At 51.8% G+C, this 17,116-nt stretch overlaps 2 protein-coding genes across 6 annotated transcripts in view; both read right to left on the reverse strand.

Moving 5' to 3' along the window:
- Positions 1-622: 622 nt before the first annotated feature.
- BGLAP (bone gamma-carboxyglutamate protein) lies at positions 623-3,242 on the reverse strand. Its single transcript, XM_081225155.1, has 4 exons — positions 1,604-3,242; positions 1,332-1,370; positions 1,058-1,127; positions 623-904 (listed from the first exon to the last, which is right to left on the reverse strand). Exons 1-4 carry the CDS (start codon positions 1,665-1,667, stop codon positions 775-777), a joined length of 303 nt encoding a protein of 100 aa, XP_081081281.1. The 5' UTR covers positions 1,668-3,242; the 3' UTR covers positions 623-774.
- A 124-nt stretch (positions 3,243-3,366) lies between these two features.
- The window catches only part of SLC25A44 (solute carrier family 25 member 44), a 45,404-nt gene continuing 31,654 nt past the window's right edge, over positions 3,367-17,116 (reverse strand). For 3 of the 5 annotated variants that reach the window (XM_081225148.1, XM_081225149.1, XM_081225153.1), the window contains 4 exons: positions 7,630-7,735; positions 6,779-6,879; positions 5,364-5,559; positions 3,367-3,878 (listed from right to left, as the gene is read on the reverse strand). In XM_081225148.1, coding sequence (XP_081081274.1) covers positions 3,825-3,878; positions 5,364-5,559; positions 6,779-6,879; positions 7,630-7,735 — 457 coding nt within the window. In that variant the 3' untranslated portion in view covers positions 3,367-3,824. The remainder of the gene's footprint in view (positions 3,879-5,363; positions 5,560-6,778; positions 6,880-7,629; positions 7,736-17,116) is intronic. The other 2 variants (XM_081225150.1, XM_081225154.1) reach the window with 1 other exon arrangement.

Below are 17,116 nucleotides of genomic sequence, written 5' to 3' on the forward strand. Positions count from 1 at the left end.
GGGAGGGTGCTCTTGATGGGGCTGGGGGAAGTGCTGAGGGTCTGAGAAGGGAGGTGCAAGTGTCCAGGCTGGAGTTGCCCCACCCGCCTTCGAAGGCTGGGATGGGGAGGTGTTGGGCCCTTTCAACTGGTCCCACCTCTGGTGCTCCTGGAGCTCCTGCTCAGCCCAGGCGAGAACTAACATGACTAACCCAGGCCCATCCTGAATGCTTATTAACCAGGCCGGGAGGCCCGCTACTGCCCCCACCCCCAAACCAGGCAGTACCATCTACCGGAAGCTCTTTGCCTGTGGTGATGAGGCCGTCTGTCCTGGTCACAGCCGTGTACTCCAGGCATCCAGGCCTTTGGGATCTGGTCTATTTGGGTGTGTCACAGATGGGGCAGTGGGTTGAGGTTGGGGAGGGTGCTGGGCTAGAGAGGAGAACCCTATTTAGACTTTAGGAAGCCACCTTCAATGCTTCTGGACTGAGGCAGGGATAAATAAATAACTCAACAACAGATTTTGGGAAGCACTTTCTGGGACTGAAAAAGGTAAAACCTCCTCTCCACTCCCCATCCTCCCAACACCTCCTCCTCACACTCCACAGATGGACAAAGAATCACAGCCCCACCAGTTCCTCTTCCGGAGTTTATTCTGGAGCAGCTGGGATGATGCTCCCAGCTGCTGGGATCTCACACTTGCCAGGCAGGGAGGTCAGGGTGAGGGGAGGGGGAAGGGGTCCCGGAGAGGAGTCAGAGCTGGGGGCTGCCAGCCAGGCCGGCAGGGCTGAGAGCTCTAGACTGTGCCGTAGAAGCGCTGATAGGTCTCCTGGAAGCCAATGTGGTCAGCCAGCTCGTCACAGGCAGGGTTGAGCTCACACACCTCCCTCCTGGGCTCCAGAGGATCTGGGTAGGGGGCTGGGGTTCTGAGAGCCCAACACACTGGCATCAGCCTCCATGCAAAATGCCCACCCCTCCTCCCACTGCACGTGGGGCTCCAGAGTCCTCCCACAGCGGCCGCTCCTCCCAGCCCATCCTGGAGATGCAGGGCCCTGGCCCAGCACCTCCTTTTCTCTCACCCTAGCCCATGATCCAGGTAGCGCCTGAGTCTCTTCACCACCTCGCTGCCCTCCTGCTTGGACACAAAGGCTGTGGAGCAGAGGGTCAGGGGTCAGGTGACTCCGAGTTTGGGTGGACAAGGTGGGGAGTAGGCTGGCCTTCCTGAGAGCCAGATGGGAGGGGGCAGGAGGGGAGAATGGGACTGAGGGGACCAGGGTGAGACAGGGGTGCTGGGAGTGGGCAGCACCATTGAGTGATACAGGGCACAGCTTCCCATCAGGCCCTGCCTCATACCTGCACCTTTGCCAGACTCCTCATCTCTGGGCTTTGCATCTGCAAGAAAAAGGAGCCCAGTTCACCCCTGCTCATCTCTAGGGCTCTCCCTCTCCTCCCCTCTCCCCTCCTCTCCCTCCACAAGGACAGCAGTGGGGGCAAATGGACTGAGCCCACAGAAAGGTGGTTAGACTGCCAATAGGGACTGCCAGTGGAAGGGGTGAGGAGAGGTGAGACCAAGGTGCTTTCCCCTCACAGCTCCCGCGGGCTGGGGCAGGGGTAGGGGCACTCACCTGCCCAGCCAGCGAGGCAGAGTGTGGCCAGGGCCAGTAGGGCGAGGAACATGAGGGGCCTCATGGTGTGTCTGTCAGCAGCTGCGCTAGGGCTGCTGCTCAGGACTCAGCTGGTCTGCCCCTCCCGGCCTCCAGCGCTGTTTTATACTCTCTGGGCTGTGCCCCAGAGGCAAGGGTGCGGGCGGGTCTTGGGGGAATCTACCAGGGCTATTTGGTGGTCATCCGCCTAGGCCAAACCCCAAAGGATGTTGTGGTTAGAGCTGCGGCTGCCTGGGCAGGCCCCTGGGAGTGATGGGCCTCAGTCCAAGACTGCCAGCCTCCAGACAAGGTCCCCAGCCCCTCCTCAAGGGGGTCGCCCCAGGTCCCCCAGCGCCTACTCATTCTCCCTCGGAGCCCCAGTCTCAGTTTGAGCACCAGCGGGGCAGACCGCGAGGGGTAGGGGTGGGGAGCCTAGAGAGGAAGGGGGGCCCAGAGGTCCAAAATAGATTCGCACAGAGCTGGGCTACAGCCTCCCACAGGCTGATTTCCACTGTCAGCCCTGTGGGCAGGAGCCAAACTCAGGGAGGGAGGGCCAATGCCCTCATTCACCCCGAGGGCCCCTGCCCCGGAGAGACCTCAACAGCAGGCCTGGCATGGGGGCGGCTCGACTCTGCTCAGGCCCTGAGCCTCGGGACGGGGGAAGGGGTTGGGGCAGCATAGGGCCAAGAGCCAAAAGCCAACACAGGTGTGGCCAGGTGTGAGGTAAGGACAGCCCTTCTGTCTGTGACTGGCCAGGTGGGCACTGAGGTGGGAACCCCCTTCCCCATGCCCCTCGCACCTCTGAGCTCCTGACCGCCCCACCCCGATCCTTTTCCTGCCCTCACAGCCTCCCCACTGCCAACAACCCTGGGGACCTGTCCTCTGAGGGGCAGAACATCCAGCCTGAAAAGCCCCACCCCACACCTGAAAGCCACTTCTGCTTCAGCTCAGCCTGGAGAAGAGGGAGGGTGTCCTCACCCACCACCCACTCACCAGGTGGAGACCTGCCAGACGAAGCACTGCTGCCTCCACCCCGCGGCCGGTGGCTAGATGTTCGGGTGTGTCCAGGAGGAGGGAGGAGCCGCTAGGCTCAATATGGGGGGTGGGATTGATGATCAGGGACCACCCTGCCATCTTCCCGAGTGTCCCCGCTGTTCCTAGACAGACCCAACCAGGCCTCTCTCTACAGAGTTAGGGTGAAGCCCTTGCCAGGGAAGAAAGTTCTGCCCCCACCCATACCCACCTCCTTCACCCTCCAGTCTGGAGGAAACACTCACCCTGCCTTTGGCTAAGTCACTCCTGATGCCCTGTGGCCCTGGCTGGGGAAGAGGGGGTTGTGAGAAGCCAGAAGACAAAGTCCCAGCCATTTGGAGGGCCCACTTGCTCCATGTTCGAGCACTCACCAGGCGCAAACAAACACCTAGGGAGGCCCACCATAGAGCCTCTCAGAATCAACCCAAGGCAAAGAGAAGGGCAGGCGCAGCTGGACAGAGCGACACCCCCCCGGCAGCTTGTCCTGGCCTCAGGGAACCGAAGGCTCCTGGTTTCTGTGACAAGGGGCTTCACTGCCCTTCCATACATGATGGTCAGATACACCCCCCACCAACCCACCCCAGCCTGGAGGCTCTCAGAGCCCTGCAACTGGGGCCTCGATTGGAGCCAGGACTCTGGAGTCCAGGGTGGGATCTTGGCCCAGGAGAGTCCTGGGAGAGGCCAGGCAGAGGGAGCATCCTCACAGATTACAGTGTAGTGGAGGAAGTTTATTTGTGGATGTGGGGAGAACATGGCAAGGGCCCTTGGGCTGGCCAGCAAGGGGGCAATCAGTGGAAACTGAATACAGATTCCCCAAGCCAGGTCCTAGGGAGGGCTCAGGAATAGGCGATATGTGTGATGGGGGTAGGGTGGGGGGGTTGGCCTGAACCTAAAGGAGAGGAAGCATGGTGCCTAATTCCCAGGGCGGGAGCTGGCCAAGATTCCTAAAGTTAGAAGAAAACAGGGAGGAATCTGAAGGTAGTGTGTGTTTTTGATCCCAAGGGAGCCCCAGAGGCACAATGGCAGTGGACACAGCTGAGGCCTCCTTCTCCGGCAAATTCCATCACTGTTTAGGGACTGTTCTCGGAGGCAGCTCACTCAGGCCCAGCATCCTGGACCACAGGCCCTTGACCTTGACTGCCCTCTGCTCCTGGGCCGGGCCCTCTCCTCCTCACTCAGGCTCCCTCAGCACGGCCACCAGCTCCTTCTGTTCTCTGTGTAGAGCCTGACATCAATGAGAGAGAACAGACAGACTGGGAGATGAGAAAATCCAAACCCTTTCCCTCCACTGTCCTTGACTCCAGGCCTGGGTTTCCCCCAGGATGATAAGGAAGGGGTCTGTAACTCATATCACAGGCCCAGCAGGGCATATTAGGAAATCCGCCCCACTCAGCAGTTGTTTATGGCAGGCTGGGTGCCATGGCCACCTAGGCTGGGCCTCCCCAGAGCAGAGCCGATTTTCAAAAAGGGCCCCTTAAGTGTCCCCTGATCCTCTGACCTCACCGGAGATTTGTAGCAGAAAAACTTTCTTAAATTAAGTGGACTTTCAGCTGGGCTACAGACATGGGAATTGTAGTGAAAAAGGGCTCTTTGAGCCCACACAGGGCTCAGCACTGAACACTCAATCCAGCTGACCCACTTCAAACAATGGTTAGCATCTGTAGCTGTAATGGGAGAGGTGTGGCTATAAGAGCAGGGGGCTTCCTTCTTCCTCTTAAAATAGAAGCACTGAATGTCAGAGCTGGCAGGGCGTTGGGGGTCACTAGTTGGCCAATTTGGAAGCCAAAGCCTAGACAGGGGAGTGACCCTTGGCCTCATGGTGATGAAGCGCCAATAGCAGAGCAGCCAGAGGACTCAGCAAGGCAGCCCCGAGACACAACTCTCAACTATGGAAGCTGTCCCAGGAGACGGTGCTAGGCGGAGGCCTCGGTTATACCACCTGGGTGTCTGCTGTGTAGAGCCTGGGCCACTGCACTACACTACACACCCCCAGGGCCAGTGTGTTACAGCAGGAGGCTGAGGGGTGAAGATAAGAGGAAGCAGAGCAAGGCACCGGCCTCTCTCCTGCTGTCGCCTTGCTGAGGCTGGGGCAGGGCCTTCAGATTGCCCCTGACTGGTCTTGGGAAGAAGACCAGGGGACCTGAGAGCCATGGATCTGGGGACTTATTCCCCGCGGGAATAGGAGGGTCTGCCCCAGGAAGGGAGCTGTCGAGTGGCCACAGGTAAACATAAGTTGGACATCTAAATGATGAGGAGAACCCAGTAATGGGCCACCGTTCAAGCCCCACTAGAAACCCTCTTTTGGAACTACATTTTGAGCCGGCGAGAAAATCCACCTCATCGCTCTGTAGCCACATGTGCTAACTGTGTCACCCAGCCTGACTACTCTCTTCCCCCTTATTCACCAACTTGGCCCCAAGTGACTGTGGGCCACTTTCAGAAATTGAGTTCACCCTCAAAGGACCCATATTTGTTGCACGGAGGATATGTCTTAGGTATGTTGACGGCTCTAGAAGTCATTCTACTGTACACATTTTAAAGGTACTGGGCAGTGGTCACGTGCAGTAGAACCACCATAGCTACAGAGGATTAACCCTGACCCTGACATGGAGGAGCCATCCCATGGCAAGTCACTTGCCCTCCCTGGGCCCATTTTCTCCTGGGCTGCAGCAGGGGAGCACGTGCCTGAGGGCAGGGCCGGGACACTCACCTGCCAGGCCTGCTGCCGGGCCTGGCCCTGCAGCTGCAGCTCCTCCACCTGCCTGCGCCCGGCCAGGACGGCATCTGCCAGCTGCCTGTTCTCAGCCTCCTGTTTCTGCACACGGCGCTGCAGGGCGTCCCGCTGCTGCAGAAAGTAGGGCACCACAGTGCTGCGCAGGTCCTTCTCTGGGATCCCACTAGGGCGCCTGCAGGGCCGCAGGGGGCGCAGGGGTGGGGACAGGGAGTCGTTGTGTGGAGTAAGGCTTCTCCTTCCAAACCCAGCCAGTGGCATTCCCACCTTCAGCCTCCGGCTGGCTGGCTCTCGAGGCCTCTCCTGCGGTCCCTCTCACTCCCAAGACCCAACCGCACGGCTCCTGCTCCTGAGGGGACGCTAACCCCTTGTCCCCTAGCTTCAGCTCCCAGAAACCCATCTCTCCTCTTCTCACCAACCCGCACCTTAGCCCTCCTCCTCATCCACAGACACTCCCTCCAGCTGTAAACCTCCAGGCCTGGAGATGATTTCCTCGGTCCTTGTGACCATGTGCCTTGCTGGTGCATCCACACCACGGGACTGTGAGCTGGAGAGATGGGGGAAGGTGGCGGCCTGAGAGCAGGCCCAGACCCCAAGAGGCCCTGGCTGGCTAATGTGAGAAGATAAAGGAAAGACAGGTCTGAGGAGGCAAGAGTTTAGGGGGTTCTGAGTGCCCAGAGGGAGGAGACAGGCCAGTTCTGATGGGCAGTGGGGTAGAAGCCACTGTAGGTTCTTTAAAAATTCTTTCTCAGTTATAAAAGTTAATTCTCTTAAGTTATGAATGTCACAAAGCATTAGCAAACTGAAAAGCACAAAAACGGTTTTTACTCCTCCTGACCTAGGATTCTACTCAGGCAGGGAATGGAGGCAGGAGGCAGGAGCTCAGGCCGCTCGCCACCTCGGTGGCCTCAACTCTCCACTCCTGTCCCCAGGGCCTCCTTCTCCATCCTGCCCAGAACAACCTGGCAGCAGGGCTGCCCACTGGAATGACAGCCCCGGTAGAGAAGGTCTTTCGTGCCTTAGTCACTGCTGAATCTCTGGCATCTACAACAGTATTAGGCGTATAGTAAGTGCCTTCTAAGTGTTTGTTGAATGAACAAACGAATAAAAACCAGATGCCTGGGCCAGAGTAATCGACATAAGACTCCAAACCTCACTATTGTGCCTCATCCCACTCCCTCTACCCTCTCTCTTGCAGGCCAGATGGGTCCTGAAATGAGCTCCCCGGGAAGATTTCTCTCATCCCAGTCACCTCAACCCCCTGGACTACATGCGCTTGCCCCCAGCTCTCCTCCCCCAGAGGGGCTATGCATTTGTCTCTCTGTTCTGGGTCACTGTTTGGTGTTGGTCCTCTCCACCTGTCCGTGCTGGGGGGCAGGCATCACCCTTCTCACCAAGCCGGCTGCTCGCAGTCCTTGCTTCCTTCCACAATCACATCCAGCGCATTCAGGACAGCTTCCAGGTTTCCCTCCGCTTTGATTTCAGAGATTTCCTCCTGAAGAGAAAAGAGGAAAGAGCTATAGTAATACCAGACAACTCCATATGCTGAACTACTAATGGCACTTAGTAAAATTTTAGCTAATTTAAAGTTCTGTCTTTATACAAACATTCCAACTTTTCTACATGTGACTTTTATAATTAAGAAAATAAAGTATAAAATAGAATACGTTTAAAAAGAGCCTGCAGCAAGCCTCTCCTCCTGCACATCATCTCTGAAGGCTGCATCCCTGCTGTTGTCCCCACAGCTGAGCACCCTTTGCGGACAGCACACATACATTCTGATGCTTAACGAAGCCCATCCTGGAGTGTGACAGGACGGAAGTTAAACTCCCCAGAGGGATCACTTAAAGACAGGAATGGAACCCTGTCCTTTTCTGTATCTCCTCCGGTATGCAGTGCCAATGAATTCAACAATTCGCTAAATGCCTCCTCTGTGCCAGGCTTTGCACCAGGTGCTGGAGAAACACAGAGGAGTAGACCCAGGCGTGCCCTCGCTGAGCTCACAAGGTCAGGTGGGACAACTATAAACTCAATTACAACACAGTGCAATGAGAGGAGGGGCATTCAAGACACCCCTGTCATTTGGAGGGAGCGGATGATGGCCACTGCAGCCTGGGAGCACAGAGGACAGTTTTGGGAACTGAGGGTAGACAGGGGCTGAGGGCAGGGTCCCTGCCTTCAGGGGGCTGACGATCTGGAGGCAGGACCCGAGCCAATAGTACCTGCTGGGCTTCTTGCCACTCACCTGGATAGATGTCTGCAACTGAGTTACAAACTTGTCATAGATGCGTTGTGTCATCTCAGGCTGCAACTGGTAGAAGCACTTGTAACAGTCAGTGAATCTCTGGTAGCTGGGGGGAAGGAGAGAAGGCAAAGGTTGGGGGGTTCAGAGCCATAGGCTCTTGCCTGGGCAGCCCTGCCCCTCATCACAGGACTCTGAGCCTTGTCTCCTTCATGGCGTTGGTTAAAGGCAGTGGATGCAAAGTGTCTCATCTGCAGCTCCAGTCTCTGAGGATGGCTCAGCCCCACCCCACCAGTCTCCCCACTTCCTCTCAGCAGAGCCCCAGTTGAGTTCACCCTCTGAAGGGTGGGTCACAATTAGGCCAGCCGTGGTTCTTAAACTTGACCTTACCAAGCACCAAATCACCGGGAGAGCTTGTTAAAACTCAGATCGCTGGGCCCCACCCACTCAGTTTTGAACAAGCTCCAAGGTGATGCTGGTGCTACTGGTCTGGGCACTCCACTTTGAGAATCTCTGGTCATCCTAGTCCCCTTGCAGGGCTGCGTTAGGACAGGACATGTGGTCTCTGGGAGAGGTTTCCTTACTCCTAAGAAGAGCCACACAGGAAGGAACTGATGTTTGTAGGGCATGACTATATCCAGGTGGTGCCTCTAGCTCCTGGCAAGCATGGAGGGCCTGGTCTGAGAGCAGAGTTTCTACCCTAAGGAGGCAGAGCAGAAAGAGGGAAAGAACCCGGGTCCCTGAGAACATCGTCAAGCTGCCGAAAACACCCACCTGGAGCAACCCTACCTTGGGGCTTCTGGTTAGTGAGCTAATGGATTTCTCTTATTATTCACGCCATTTAAAATCAGGTCTCTGTCACTTGGCAGCAGATACACCCCTTGTAGCTGGAAAGGTCAAAGGGTACCCAGTACACTCCCAACGGCTTGTTCTTCTTGGAAAAAGAAACTCAAATAAGGTAAATGGCTGTCTCCTCTCCCTCCTCGTTTTTGTGTGTGTCTCTCAGCCTGCTCTCTCAGGCCCTTCCCCTCCACAGGTGTTCACTGGGCACCTGCTATGTGCTGGGTGCTCCGGGTCAGTGAGACTGGCACAGCCCTCCTAGAGCTTCCAGTAGAGGAAGAGATGGCAGCAAACACAGAAATTCACATGTGAATGTGGAGAAGATTACTTGTGGAGAGTGCCTGGAAGGAAAAGGACCGGGGTCATGGGGCTGAGAGGGTGTACCATGGGGATCACCTCTAAGTGTGGAGGTGGTTGGTGAAGCCCTCTCTGATGAAGCAATGATCAAGGGACCTGCAAAAAGTGTCTGAGGAGGAGTCCTGGAACACAAAAAACCCACCCTGACGCTTCGCTATGGGCCCAGATACCCCTCAGCCATGTAGGCCAGGCTGCTGGGCTCTGGACAACAGGGGGTTAGGTACCTGGAACCCCATGCATAGCCCCCACCACACCCAGGGAGTCACTACTGGGTCCTCCCTTTCTCATGGCTCTTTGGGCCTCCTGGACTAATTCCTACCCCCAAAACAATGTCTTCTGAAACAGGTGCAGTGTGAGAGCGGTGGTGTGCTGAGGCCAGCTTACAGTGGCTTGCAAGAGATAACTGTTAAACTTCCAGGAAATCTGTGAGCCAGTTGTTAAACACAGCCATTACTGAAAATTAAATTATACAAAGTTACAATAAACTATATTAAAAACAAAGGTACCGGGACTTCCCTGGTGGAGCAGCGGTTAAGAATCCGCCTGCCAATGCAGGGGACATGGGTTTGAGCCCTGGTCCGGGAAGATCCTACATGCCGCGGAGCAACTAAGCCCATGTGCCACAACTACTGAGCCTGCGCTCTAGAGCCCGCGAGCCACAACTACTGAGCCCACATGCCACAACTACTGAAGCCCGCGCACCTAGAGCCTGTGCTCCGCAACAAGAGAAGCCACCGCAATGAGAAGCCCGCGCACCGCAACGAAGACTAGCCCCCGCTCGCCGCAACTAGAGAAATCCCGCACGCAGCAACGAAGACCCAACGCAGCCAAAAATAAATAAATAAAATAAATAAATGTATTTTAAAAAAAGATACTAACTGCTCAAAACATATGACTTCCTAATCATTCTACACATTTTACTCTGCTCTGGAAGCTGTTTCCATCTATGGTCTCGATCTGTGGCAACAGGCGTGCTGCTGCCCATCTCTTCTCTACTGTGTGTAGTGATGCTATGCTGGTGAGCTTAGGAGTATTTACACCTCAGAAACTGGCAAACACTGCAAGCCAGGGCTTTATTTCAGGAGAGCTGGCTGTACGCACCTACCGGCACACCTCTGGGTAAGGGTGACAGTCTCTCATCCTTCTGAGGGTACACATTCGATATCAGTACCCCTTGGAGGCTAAACCTAGGTACCAAAAGGACAATACAAAGATGACAGGCATCATTTCAACCCGCAGCAGAGCCCCAGACATCTTGTTGTTTTGCTGCTGACCCCACGAGCCACGCAGCCATGTGGCTACATGGAGGAATGTGGAGGGATACATGACACCTGACAAAGCACAGCTGGAATTGAAACCGGGTAATTGTGGCTTGAAATGGGTTTGGCTCAAACACGGGAGATCCTGTTCCTCCTCCCAGCCCACTCGCCAGGCACATCTGAGCTGGGTGCATCTCCACCCAGTTCAGGCGGCTGGCAGCAGACAGGGCCCAGGGAAGGGGTGAGGATAATTCTGCCCACTGGTGCTGCTTGTCAACTCTTCTGGTGTCCCCTTTGGGGTCTGAGACTTCAGTGAAAGTGAAGGACCCAGAAACATGCACACTGTTACACACACACAAGATGGGAAACATATGCTCCAAGGACATGGAGGGAGAACAGCCAGGTTGGAGGCCAGGAGAAAAGTGATTTCTTTTCTTTGCTTTTTTTAATTGGAGTATAATTGCTTTACAATGTTGTGTTAGTTTCTGCTGTACAGTGAAGTCAATCAGCTATATGTATACATATATCCCCTCCCTCTTGGACCTCCCTCCCCCCCATCCCACCCATCTAGGTCATCACAGAGCACTGAGTTGAGCTCCCTGTGCTCTACAGCGGGGTTCCCACTAGCTGTCTATTTTACACATGGTAGTGTACTTATGTCAAACCTAATCTCCCAATTCATCCTACCCTCCCCTTCCCCCACTGTGTCCACACGTCCGTTCTGTATGCCTGCGTTTCTATTCCTGCCCTGCAAATATATTCATCTGTACCCTTTTTCTAGATGCCACACATATGCATTAATACATATTAGTTTTTCTCTTTCTGACTTACTTCACTCTATATGACAGACTCTACGTCCATCCATATCTCTACAAATTACTCAATTTCATTTCTTTTTATGGCTGAGTAATATTCCATTGTATATATTTACCACATCTTCTTTATCCATTCATCTATCAATGGTCATTTAGGTTTCTTTTCTTCTAGTTTCATTGAGACATAATTGACATACAGCACCCTGTAAGTTTAAGGTACACAGCATAATGATTTGACTTACATATATTGGTAAATGATTACCACAGTAAGTTTAGTTAATATCCATCATCTCAAATAGAAACAAAAAAAAAGAAAGAAAAGAAAAAAAAGGATTTTCCTTGTTATGAGAACTCATAGGATCTACTTTCTTAACAGCTTTCACATATACCATACAGCAGTGTTAACTGTAGTCATCAAGTTGTACGTTACATCCCTAGTACTTATTTATAACTGGAAGTTTGTATCTTTTGATCACCTTCATGCAATTCCCTCTCCCCTCCCAGCCCCCAGGGATTCCCTTCTTGAGAGACAATGCAGACTCGGGAATGCTGTGAATGCCCTTGTGAATCTCCCGAAAACATACATTCACCGAGAAACGGTAAAGTGATGCATTTTAGAAAACATTCATTGCCACCCCCTCCAAATGTCAACTTTTATCTTCTCATGTAAACTCTAGTATCTTTGTGGCTAGGGACGCCATCTGCAATGGCGCTGGGATTTCCAGGGTACCCAGAACAGTGTTAGATACATAGCACACTCAAGACATGCTGTAGGCCAGGCGACTGGGGCTGAGACCTGAGCTGCCTGGCCTCAGGCTTGGTCCACTCCCAGCCACCTCCCCTACCCTGGACCCCAGGGTACCAGGGCCTGGGCTACTTGGACAGAGCAGTCCTCTTCACAGAGCATCCCCAATGGCCTCTCTGCCAAGCCCCCCTTTGCCCTCTGCTGGAACGGTCTCCTGGCCTCGGCCTTCCAAGGGTATGCAAGGGGCCATCCAGCTTTGTGCTGGTTAAGTGTATGGCTCTAAAGACTGCCTGTCCTTTTGCCTAGGTTCAAATCCTACCTCTACCCCTCATCAGCTGAGTGATCCTGGACAACTTCTTTACCTTTATAAGCATCAGTTTCCTCCTTTGTCAAATGGAGATAATAACTATCCATAAGTCACAAAATTACTGTGAGGATGAAATGAGGTTACATATATAAGTACTTAATACAGTGCAGAGCACACCCGGAAATGCTCCATGTTAGCTACAATTATTATTACTATTCTCAAAGGAACAGTCCTCACCACCCCCTGAGAAGTGTAGAACACAGTCAGTAACTTGGCTTCCCAGGGTTAAGAAGTCTGCAGAAGGCAGGGGCTGAGTAAATGCATCTTGGTTGCAACTGCATATGCAGGAAGAACCCATTGGCCCCCACTACAAAGAAAAGGCTACACTGTGGTCCCACAAAAAGGACCACATTTGTCATCAATGACAGTAACTTTTTTTTTTTACATCTTTATTGGAGTATAATTGCTTTACAATGGTGTGTTAGTTTCTGCTTTATAACAAAGTGAATCAGTTATACAAATACACATGTTCCCATATCTCTTCCCTCTTGTGTCTCCCTCCCGAAAGTAACTTTCAAAAGCTGCATTTACTGCTTCAAAACAGAGATGACTACATTAACTGATTTTAACCTATTTTTTCTCTTAAATACTTCTTGTGCAATATCTGAGATACCATCACTGTTTTTGAATTCACTGATAAAACACGTCTTTTACTGCACTAAAAACTCATTGTAAACTGAGTTATCACACAAGTTTAACTTAAAGTACTTAAGGCCAGAATCAAACTCTGGTGGCTAGTCAATCTGTCAGTTTATATACGCAGATAAATTGTGTAGGAATGGAAAGACAGAGGCACAGACAAGTAAACACGTGTACTAGTGCTAAGGAAGCCCTGGCTTGCCTTCCTTCTCCATGGTAACCGGCTTGCTGCCCAACTGAATGCATGTTCCACAGACTGTCCGCCAGAGGGCGGGTGAGAACTGGCGTTTCCGACCAGTAAAGGAGTGGAGGCCAAAGACAGACCAAGACGGATAGAAGCTGGGGAGCGCAGTGACAGAACTTCATGCTCTCCACCCTCCAACCACCACCTGTACAGCTGCCCTGTTTCATTAAGAAATGTTTCTCGGACTTCCCTGGTGGAGCAGGGGCTAAGAATCCGCCTGCCGATGCAGGGGACACGGGTTCGAGCCCTGGTCAGGGAAGATCCCATATGCTGCGGAGCAACTAAGCCCGTGCGCCCTACTGAGCCCTCTAGAGCCTGCGAGCCACAACTACTGAAGCCTGCGCACCCTAGAGCCCGTGTCCTGCAACAAGAAAAGCCACTGCAATGAGAAGCCCATGCACTGCAAAGAAGAGTAGCCCTCACTTGCCGCAACTAAAGAAAGCCCGTGCACAGCAACAAAGACCCAACACAGCCAAAAATAAATAAATAAATTTATTTATTTATTTTTAAAAAAGAAAGCAGAGAAAAGGGAAGGGAGGAGAGGGGAGGGAAGGGGTTTCTCTGTTTGGTCTTTCCCCCTCCCCGCCTTCTCAGTCCCAGGACTGAGAAAGCAAGAGGGGGAAAAGAAAACAGAAGTGTTCCTTGATGAAAATAAGAGGTCAGTCAGCCACATGTAAATCAATTAAGTTAGAACATTCCCTCACACCATACACAAAAATAAACTCAAAATGGCTTAAAGACTTAAAATATAAGACCTGACACTGTAAAACTCCTAGAAGAAAACACAGGCAAAACATTCTCTGACATAAATTGTACCCATGTTTTCTTAGGCCAGCCTCCCAAGGCAATAGAAATCAAAGCAAAAATAAACGAATGGGACCTAATCAAACTTACAAGCTTTTGCACAGCAAAGGAAACCATAAAAATGAAAAGATAACCTACGAACTGGGAGAAAATATTTGCAAGTGATGCAACCAACAAGGGCTCCCTGGAGGAAGCAACGTCTGAGACCTATGAGAGCAGCAGGAGTTGGTCAGAGGACAGAAGGCCCTGGCAGCGCAGCTGAAGAGTGCACAGGCATGCCTGTGTATGAAGATGTAATAGCAAGAAATGTGCACTGAGCACTGACTAGAACCAGGCACTGTTCTAAGCACTCTATATGGAGTAACTCACTTAGTCCTCACGATAACTCTATGAAGTAGGGTCTATAATCACCATGCCCATTTTTCAGATGCGAATGCTGAGGCAGAGAGAAGCTTGTCCAAGGTCACAGAGTTGGGGCATGGTGGAACCATCTGTTCTGGATCAGGTGGCTTGGCCTCCAAGACACACAGTCTGCAGGCTGGTAGGCCAGACACATATAGAGTGCAGACTGTATCATGATGGGAAGAGCTAGAAAAGGGTTTTAAGCAGGGGTGGGACAAGATCATATTTGTATGTTAGAAGCTCCCTCTGGCTGCTGTGTGAGGGTAGACTCAGGAGGCACAGCTGAGGTGATTGCCGACTTGAGCAAGGCAGACACAGTGGGGATAGAGCAAGGTAGATGGTCTGGAAAGACACAAAGAAGAGAGACTCGGCATGATGGGGCTGAAGCCGCACACCACAGTCTGGTGAGTCATACCCACACTTCAGAAACTAATCACTGCCAGCAGCACGCATCATCTGCACATTCAAAGAGGGTGAGCTATTTCTGAAACACTTATTTAATCGGAACATTTTATATATCAAACCACTCTTTTTCCTGTGGAAAACTGTTTCCTATGAACACCAACAGTCTCTGCCACTAGTTTAAAACTCTACCAGTTCACGTACAAATGCAATCAGCTCTCCTTCCTTGGTCATTGTCAGACGTAGGCTTTAAGTCAGTTTACACAAATCACACTCTGTAGCACATCTCAGGCTGCAAGACTGGACCAGGACAGGCACTGGACCAGTCTGGCATCTAAGAACTTAGGCACTGTGAATCACCTCTCACTCCCTTCAGCTCCCCCGGCACTGACAACACATGTGGCACAGCTGCCAGGTGCCACGGGTACCCCAAACGGTGCTAACCTCAACTGGGGCCCAACCAGCACCAACTCTGACCAACTGCCTCTCTTGGCGGGTCCTGATTTATAACAAAACATAGCACGCCTCATCTGCTTGCTTTAAGAGAATAGCTGTTTCTCAGAAGGTCCAGGAGGCTGTAAGGACAGAAAAGAATCCTTCATTTTCAGAGGACAAGGGAGAGGTCGCAAATGGTAAGTTCCAACAAGGCCACGTTTCTGTGTTCTGAAGCCTGAGAAAGGACAGATTGAGGCGTCTTTGCGTCAGCCGATTGAAGGAAAGGAAGACGGCCTAACTGAAGACAGGGTGTGGGTCTGTGAGGTCTGATAGCCCAGCGAGGCCAAGAATCTCCCAGTCACTCTGGAGTGCATCATATAATTTGCCCCCCGAGTTAAGCTAACATGAATGTGAGAACTATGCTGAGCTGTAGGGAAAACCAACCTGCAGTGTAAAATATCCGTTTGGAGAAATGACATGTGAAGAAAGTAGCTTTTACTATGTAAAGATTCCTGTCCTCGCTATAAATACTTGGTCTTTGGGATTGAGGACTTCTAATGACTTGGGAGAGGGTCAAGTATTTGAATACATTTTAAAAGTCTGTATTCATACAAGACATTTTACTGAGCCCTTGCTATGTGGAAACCAGCCAAAAGTTCCTACTTAACCAAATGAGGGGAAGGCTGTTCTAGCGAGGAGAAGCAGTAAGTGGAAAGAGCAGGTGGCAAGGGTGGGGGGACAGTGCAGCGCTCAATGCAGAAGAGCTTATGTGCGTGTGTGTTTGCACCTGCACACAAGTGTGCATACGCTGCATACCCATGGCCCTGATCATGGCTAGAGAGACAGGAGGGGCCAAGGAGTTAATGGCCTTTTACACTAAGCTAAGGAGCTGACATTTGATTCTGGAAGCAACCCTGAGCCAATTAAGCAGGAGAAAAACATGCTCAAATCTGAGCTGTAGACTGGAGGGGACAGGACTGAAGCTGGAGGGCCATTTTGGAAGCTGGTGCAACAATCGTATAAGAGATAGTGAGGGCCTGAACTAAAGCATTTGCACAAGGATGGAGAGGACACTGAGGATACAGGCTGGAACCAACAGGGCTTGGTGGCTGACTGGAAGTAAGGGGTCAATGAGGACTCCCAAATCTCTGGCCTAGAGAATGAGTAGATGGTGGTATCTTCAACCAAGTTTGGGACCACAGAGGGAGGAGAAATCCTGTTTTGCTGAACTTAATGGTTCTGAGGGACACCAAGTGGAGATTTCTAGTAGTAGACTGTTAGAGATCAAGGTCTGAAGCTCAGGAGGAAGATGTGGCTTGGGAACCCTCATTTATTCCAAAACTATTAACTGAATATCTACTATGTGCCAGGCACCATAATAAGCAATGAGTAGAGAGTGGTGAACAAGACAGATAAGATCCTGTCCTCAAGGACCTTACGTTTTATGTGGGGAAGATAGACCACAAACAAACAGGCAGACAGTAGAACTATACACTGTGATAAGTGCTAGGAAGGAATAAAATAAAGTGCCATGATAAAGAATAACCAGGGGAGAAAGGTGGCTTTAGAGAAGGTCAGGGAAGAGATGGAGGAAAACCATTTCTGGCAGAGCAAACAACAAGTGCAAATGCCCTGAGGTGAGAAAGCTCTTGACATTCTAGGAAATGAGGAGGTTAGTATGACCAAGTATAGTTAGAGAGGGGAACAAGAAGTAGGCAGGGGCTAGAACATGTGGGGCCTTGGAAGCCATGGTAAGGAGCAATGAACAGTCACAAAGGACTTTCAGCAGCAGCAAGATATCAAATGGGATGTGATCATGAACATGTGTAGGTGAAGTAAGGAAAGGGCAATACTCACACATTTAAGGGACAAGTGGAGAAAGAAGAGCCCAAGAAGGAGCAACTAGTGAGGCAAAGGGACAGAGAATGGGGTTGCAAGCCAAGAGAGAAATATCAAGGACAGGGAAGTGGTTAACAGTCAAATGCTGCAAGGAAAGCAAGTAGGTTAAAGATGAAAAAACATCCAAAATATTTAGCAACAAAGAGTTATTAGTGACCTTGAAAGGAAGGTTTTAGGGGAATGGTGGCAAATTGCCCTAAGCTGAGGAAATAACTGGAGATGGAGAACTAGAACCTGAGAATGCAAAGACCCAAAGCCACAACCTGGGATGTAAAGGGAAGG

Source organism: Mesoplodon bidens, assembly GCF_964165515.1.
Source record: "Mesoplodon bidens genome assembly, chromosome: 2".
Lineage (NCBI taxonomy): Eukaryota > Metazoa > Chordata > Mammalia > Artiodactyla > Ziphiidae > Mesoplodon > Mesoplodon bidens.

What these genes read in the sequence shown, in the direction of transcription:
- BGLAP (XM_081225155.1), bottom strand. Translation starts at nt 1,667, where the DNA reads ATGAGGCCCCTCATGTTCCTCGCCCTACTGGCCCTGGCCACACTCTGC. An exon ending in GGAGTCTGGCAAAGGTGCAG is followed by an intron (nt 1,128 to 1,331) that starts GTATGAGGCAGG and finishes TCTGCTCCACAG; the next exon opens with CCTTTGTGTCCAAGCAGGAG. An exon ending in TACCTGGATCATGGGCTAGG is followed by an intron (nt 905 to 1,057) that starts GTGAGAGAAAAG and finishes TTGGGCTCTCAG; the next exon opens with AACCCCAGCCCCCTACCCAG.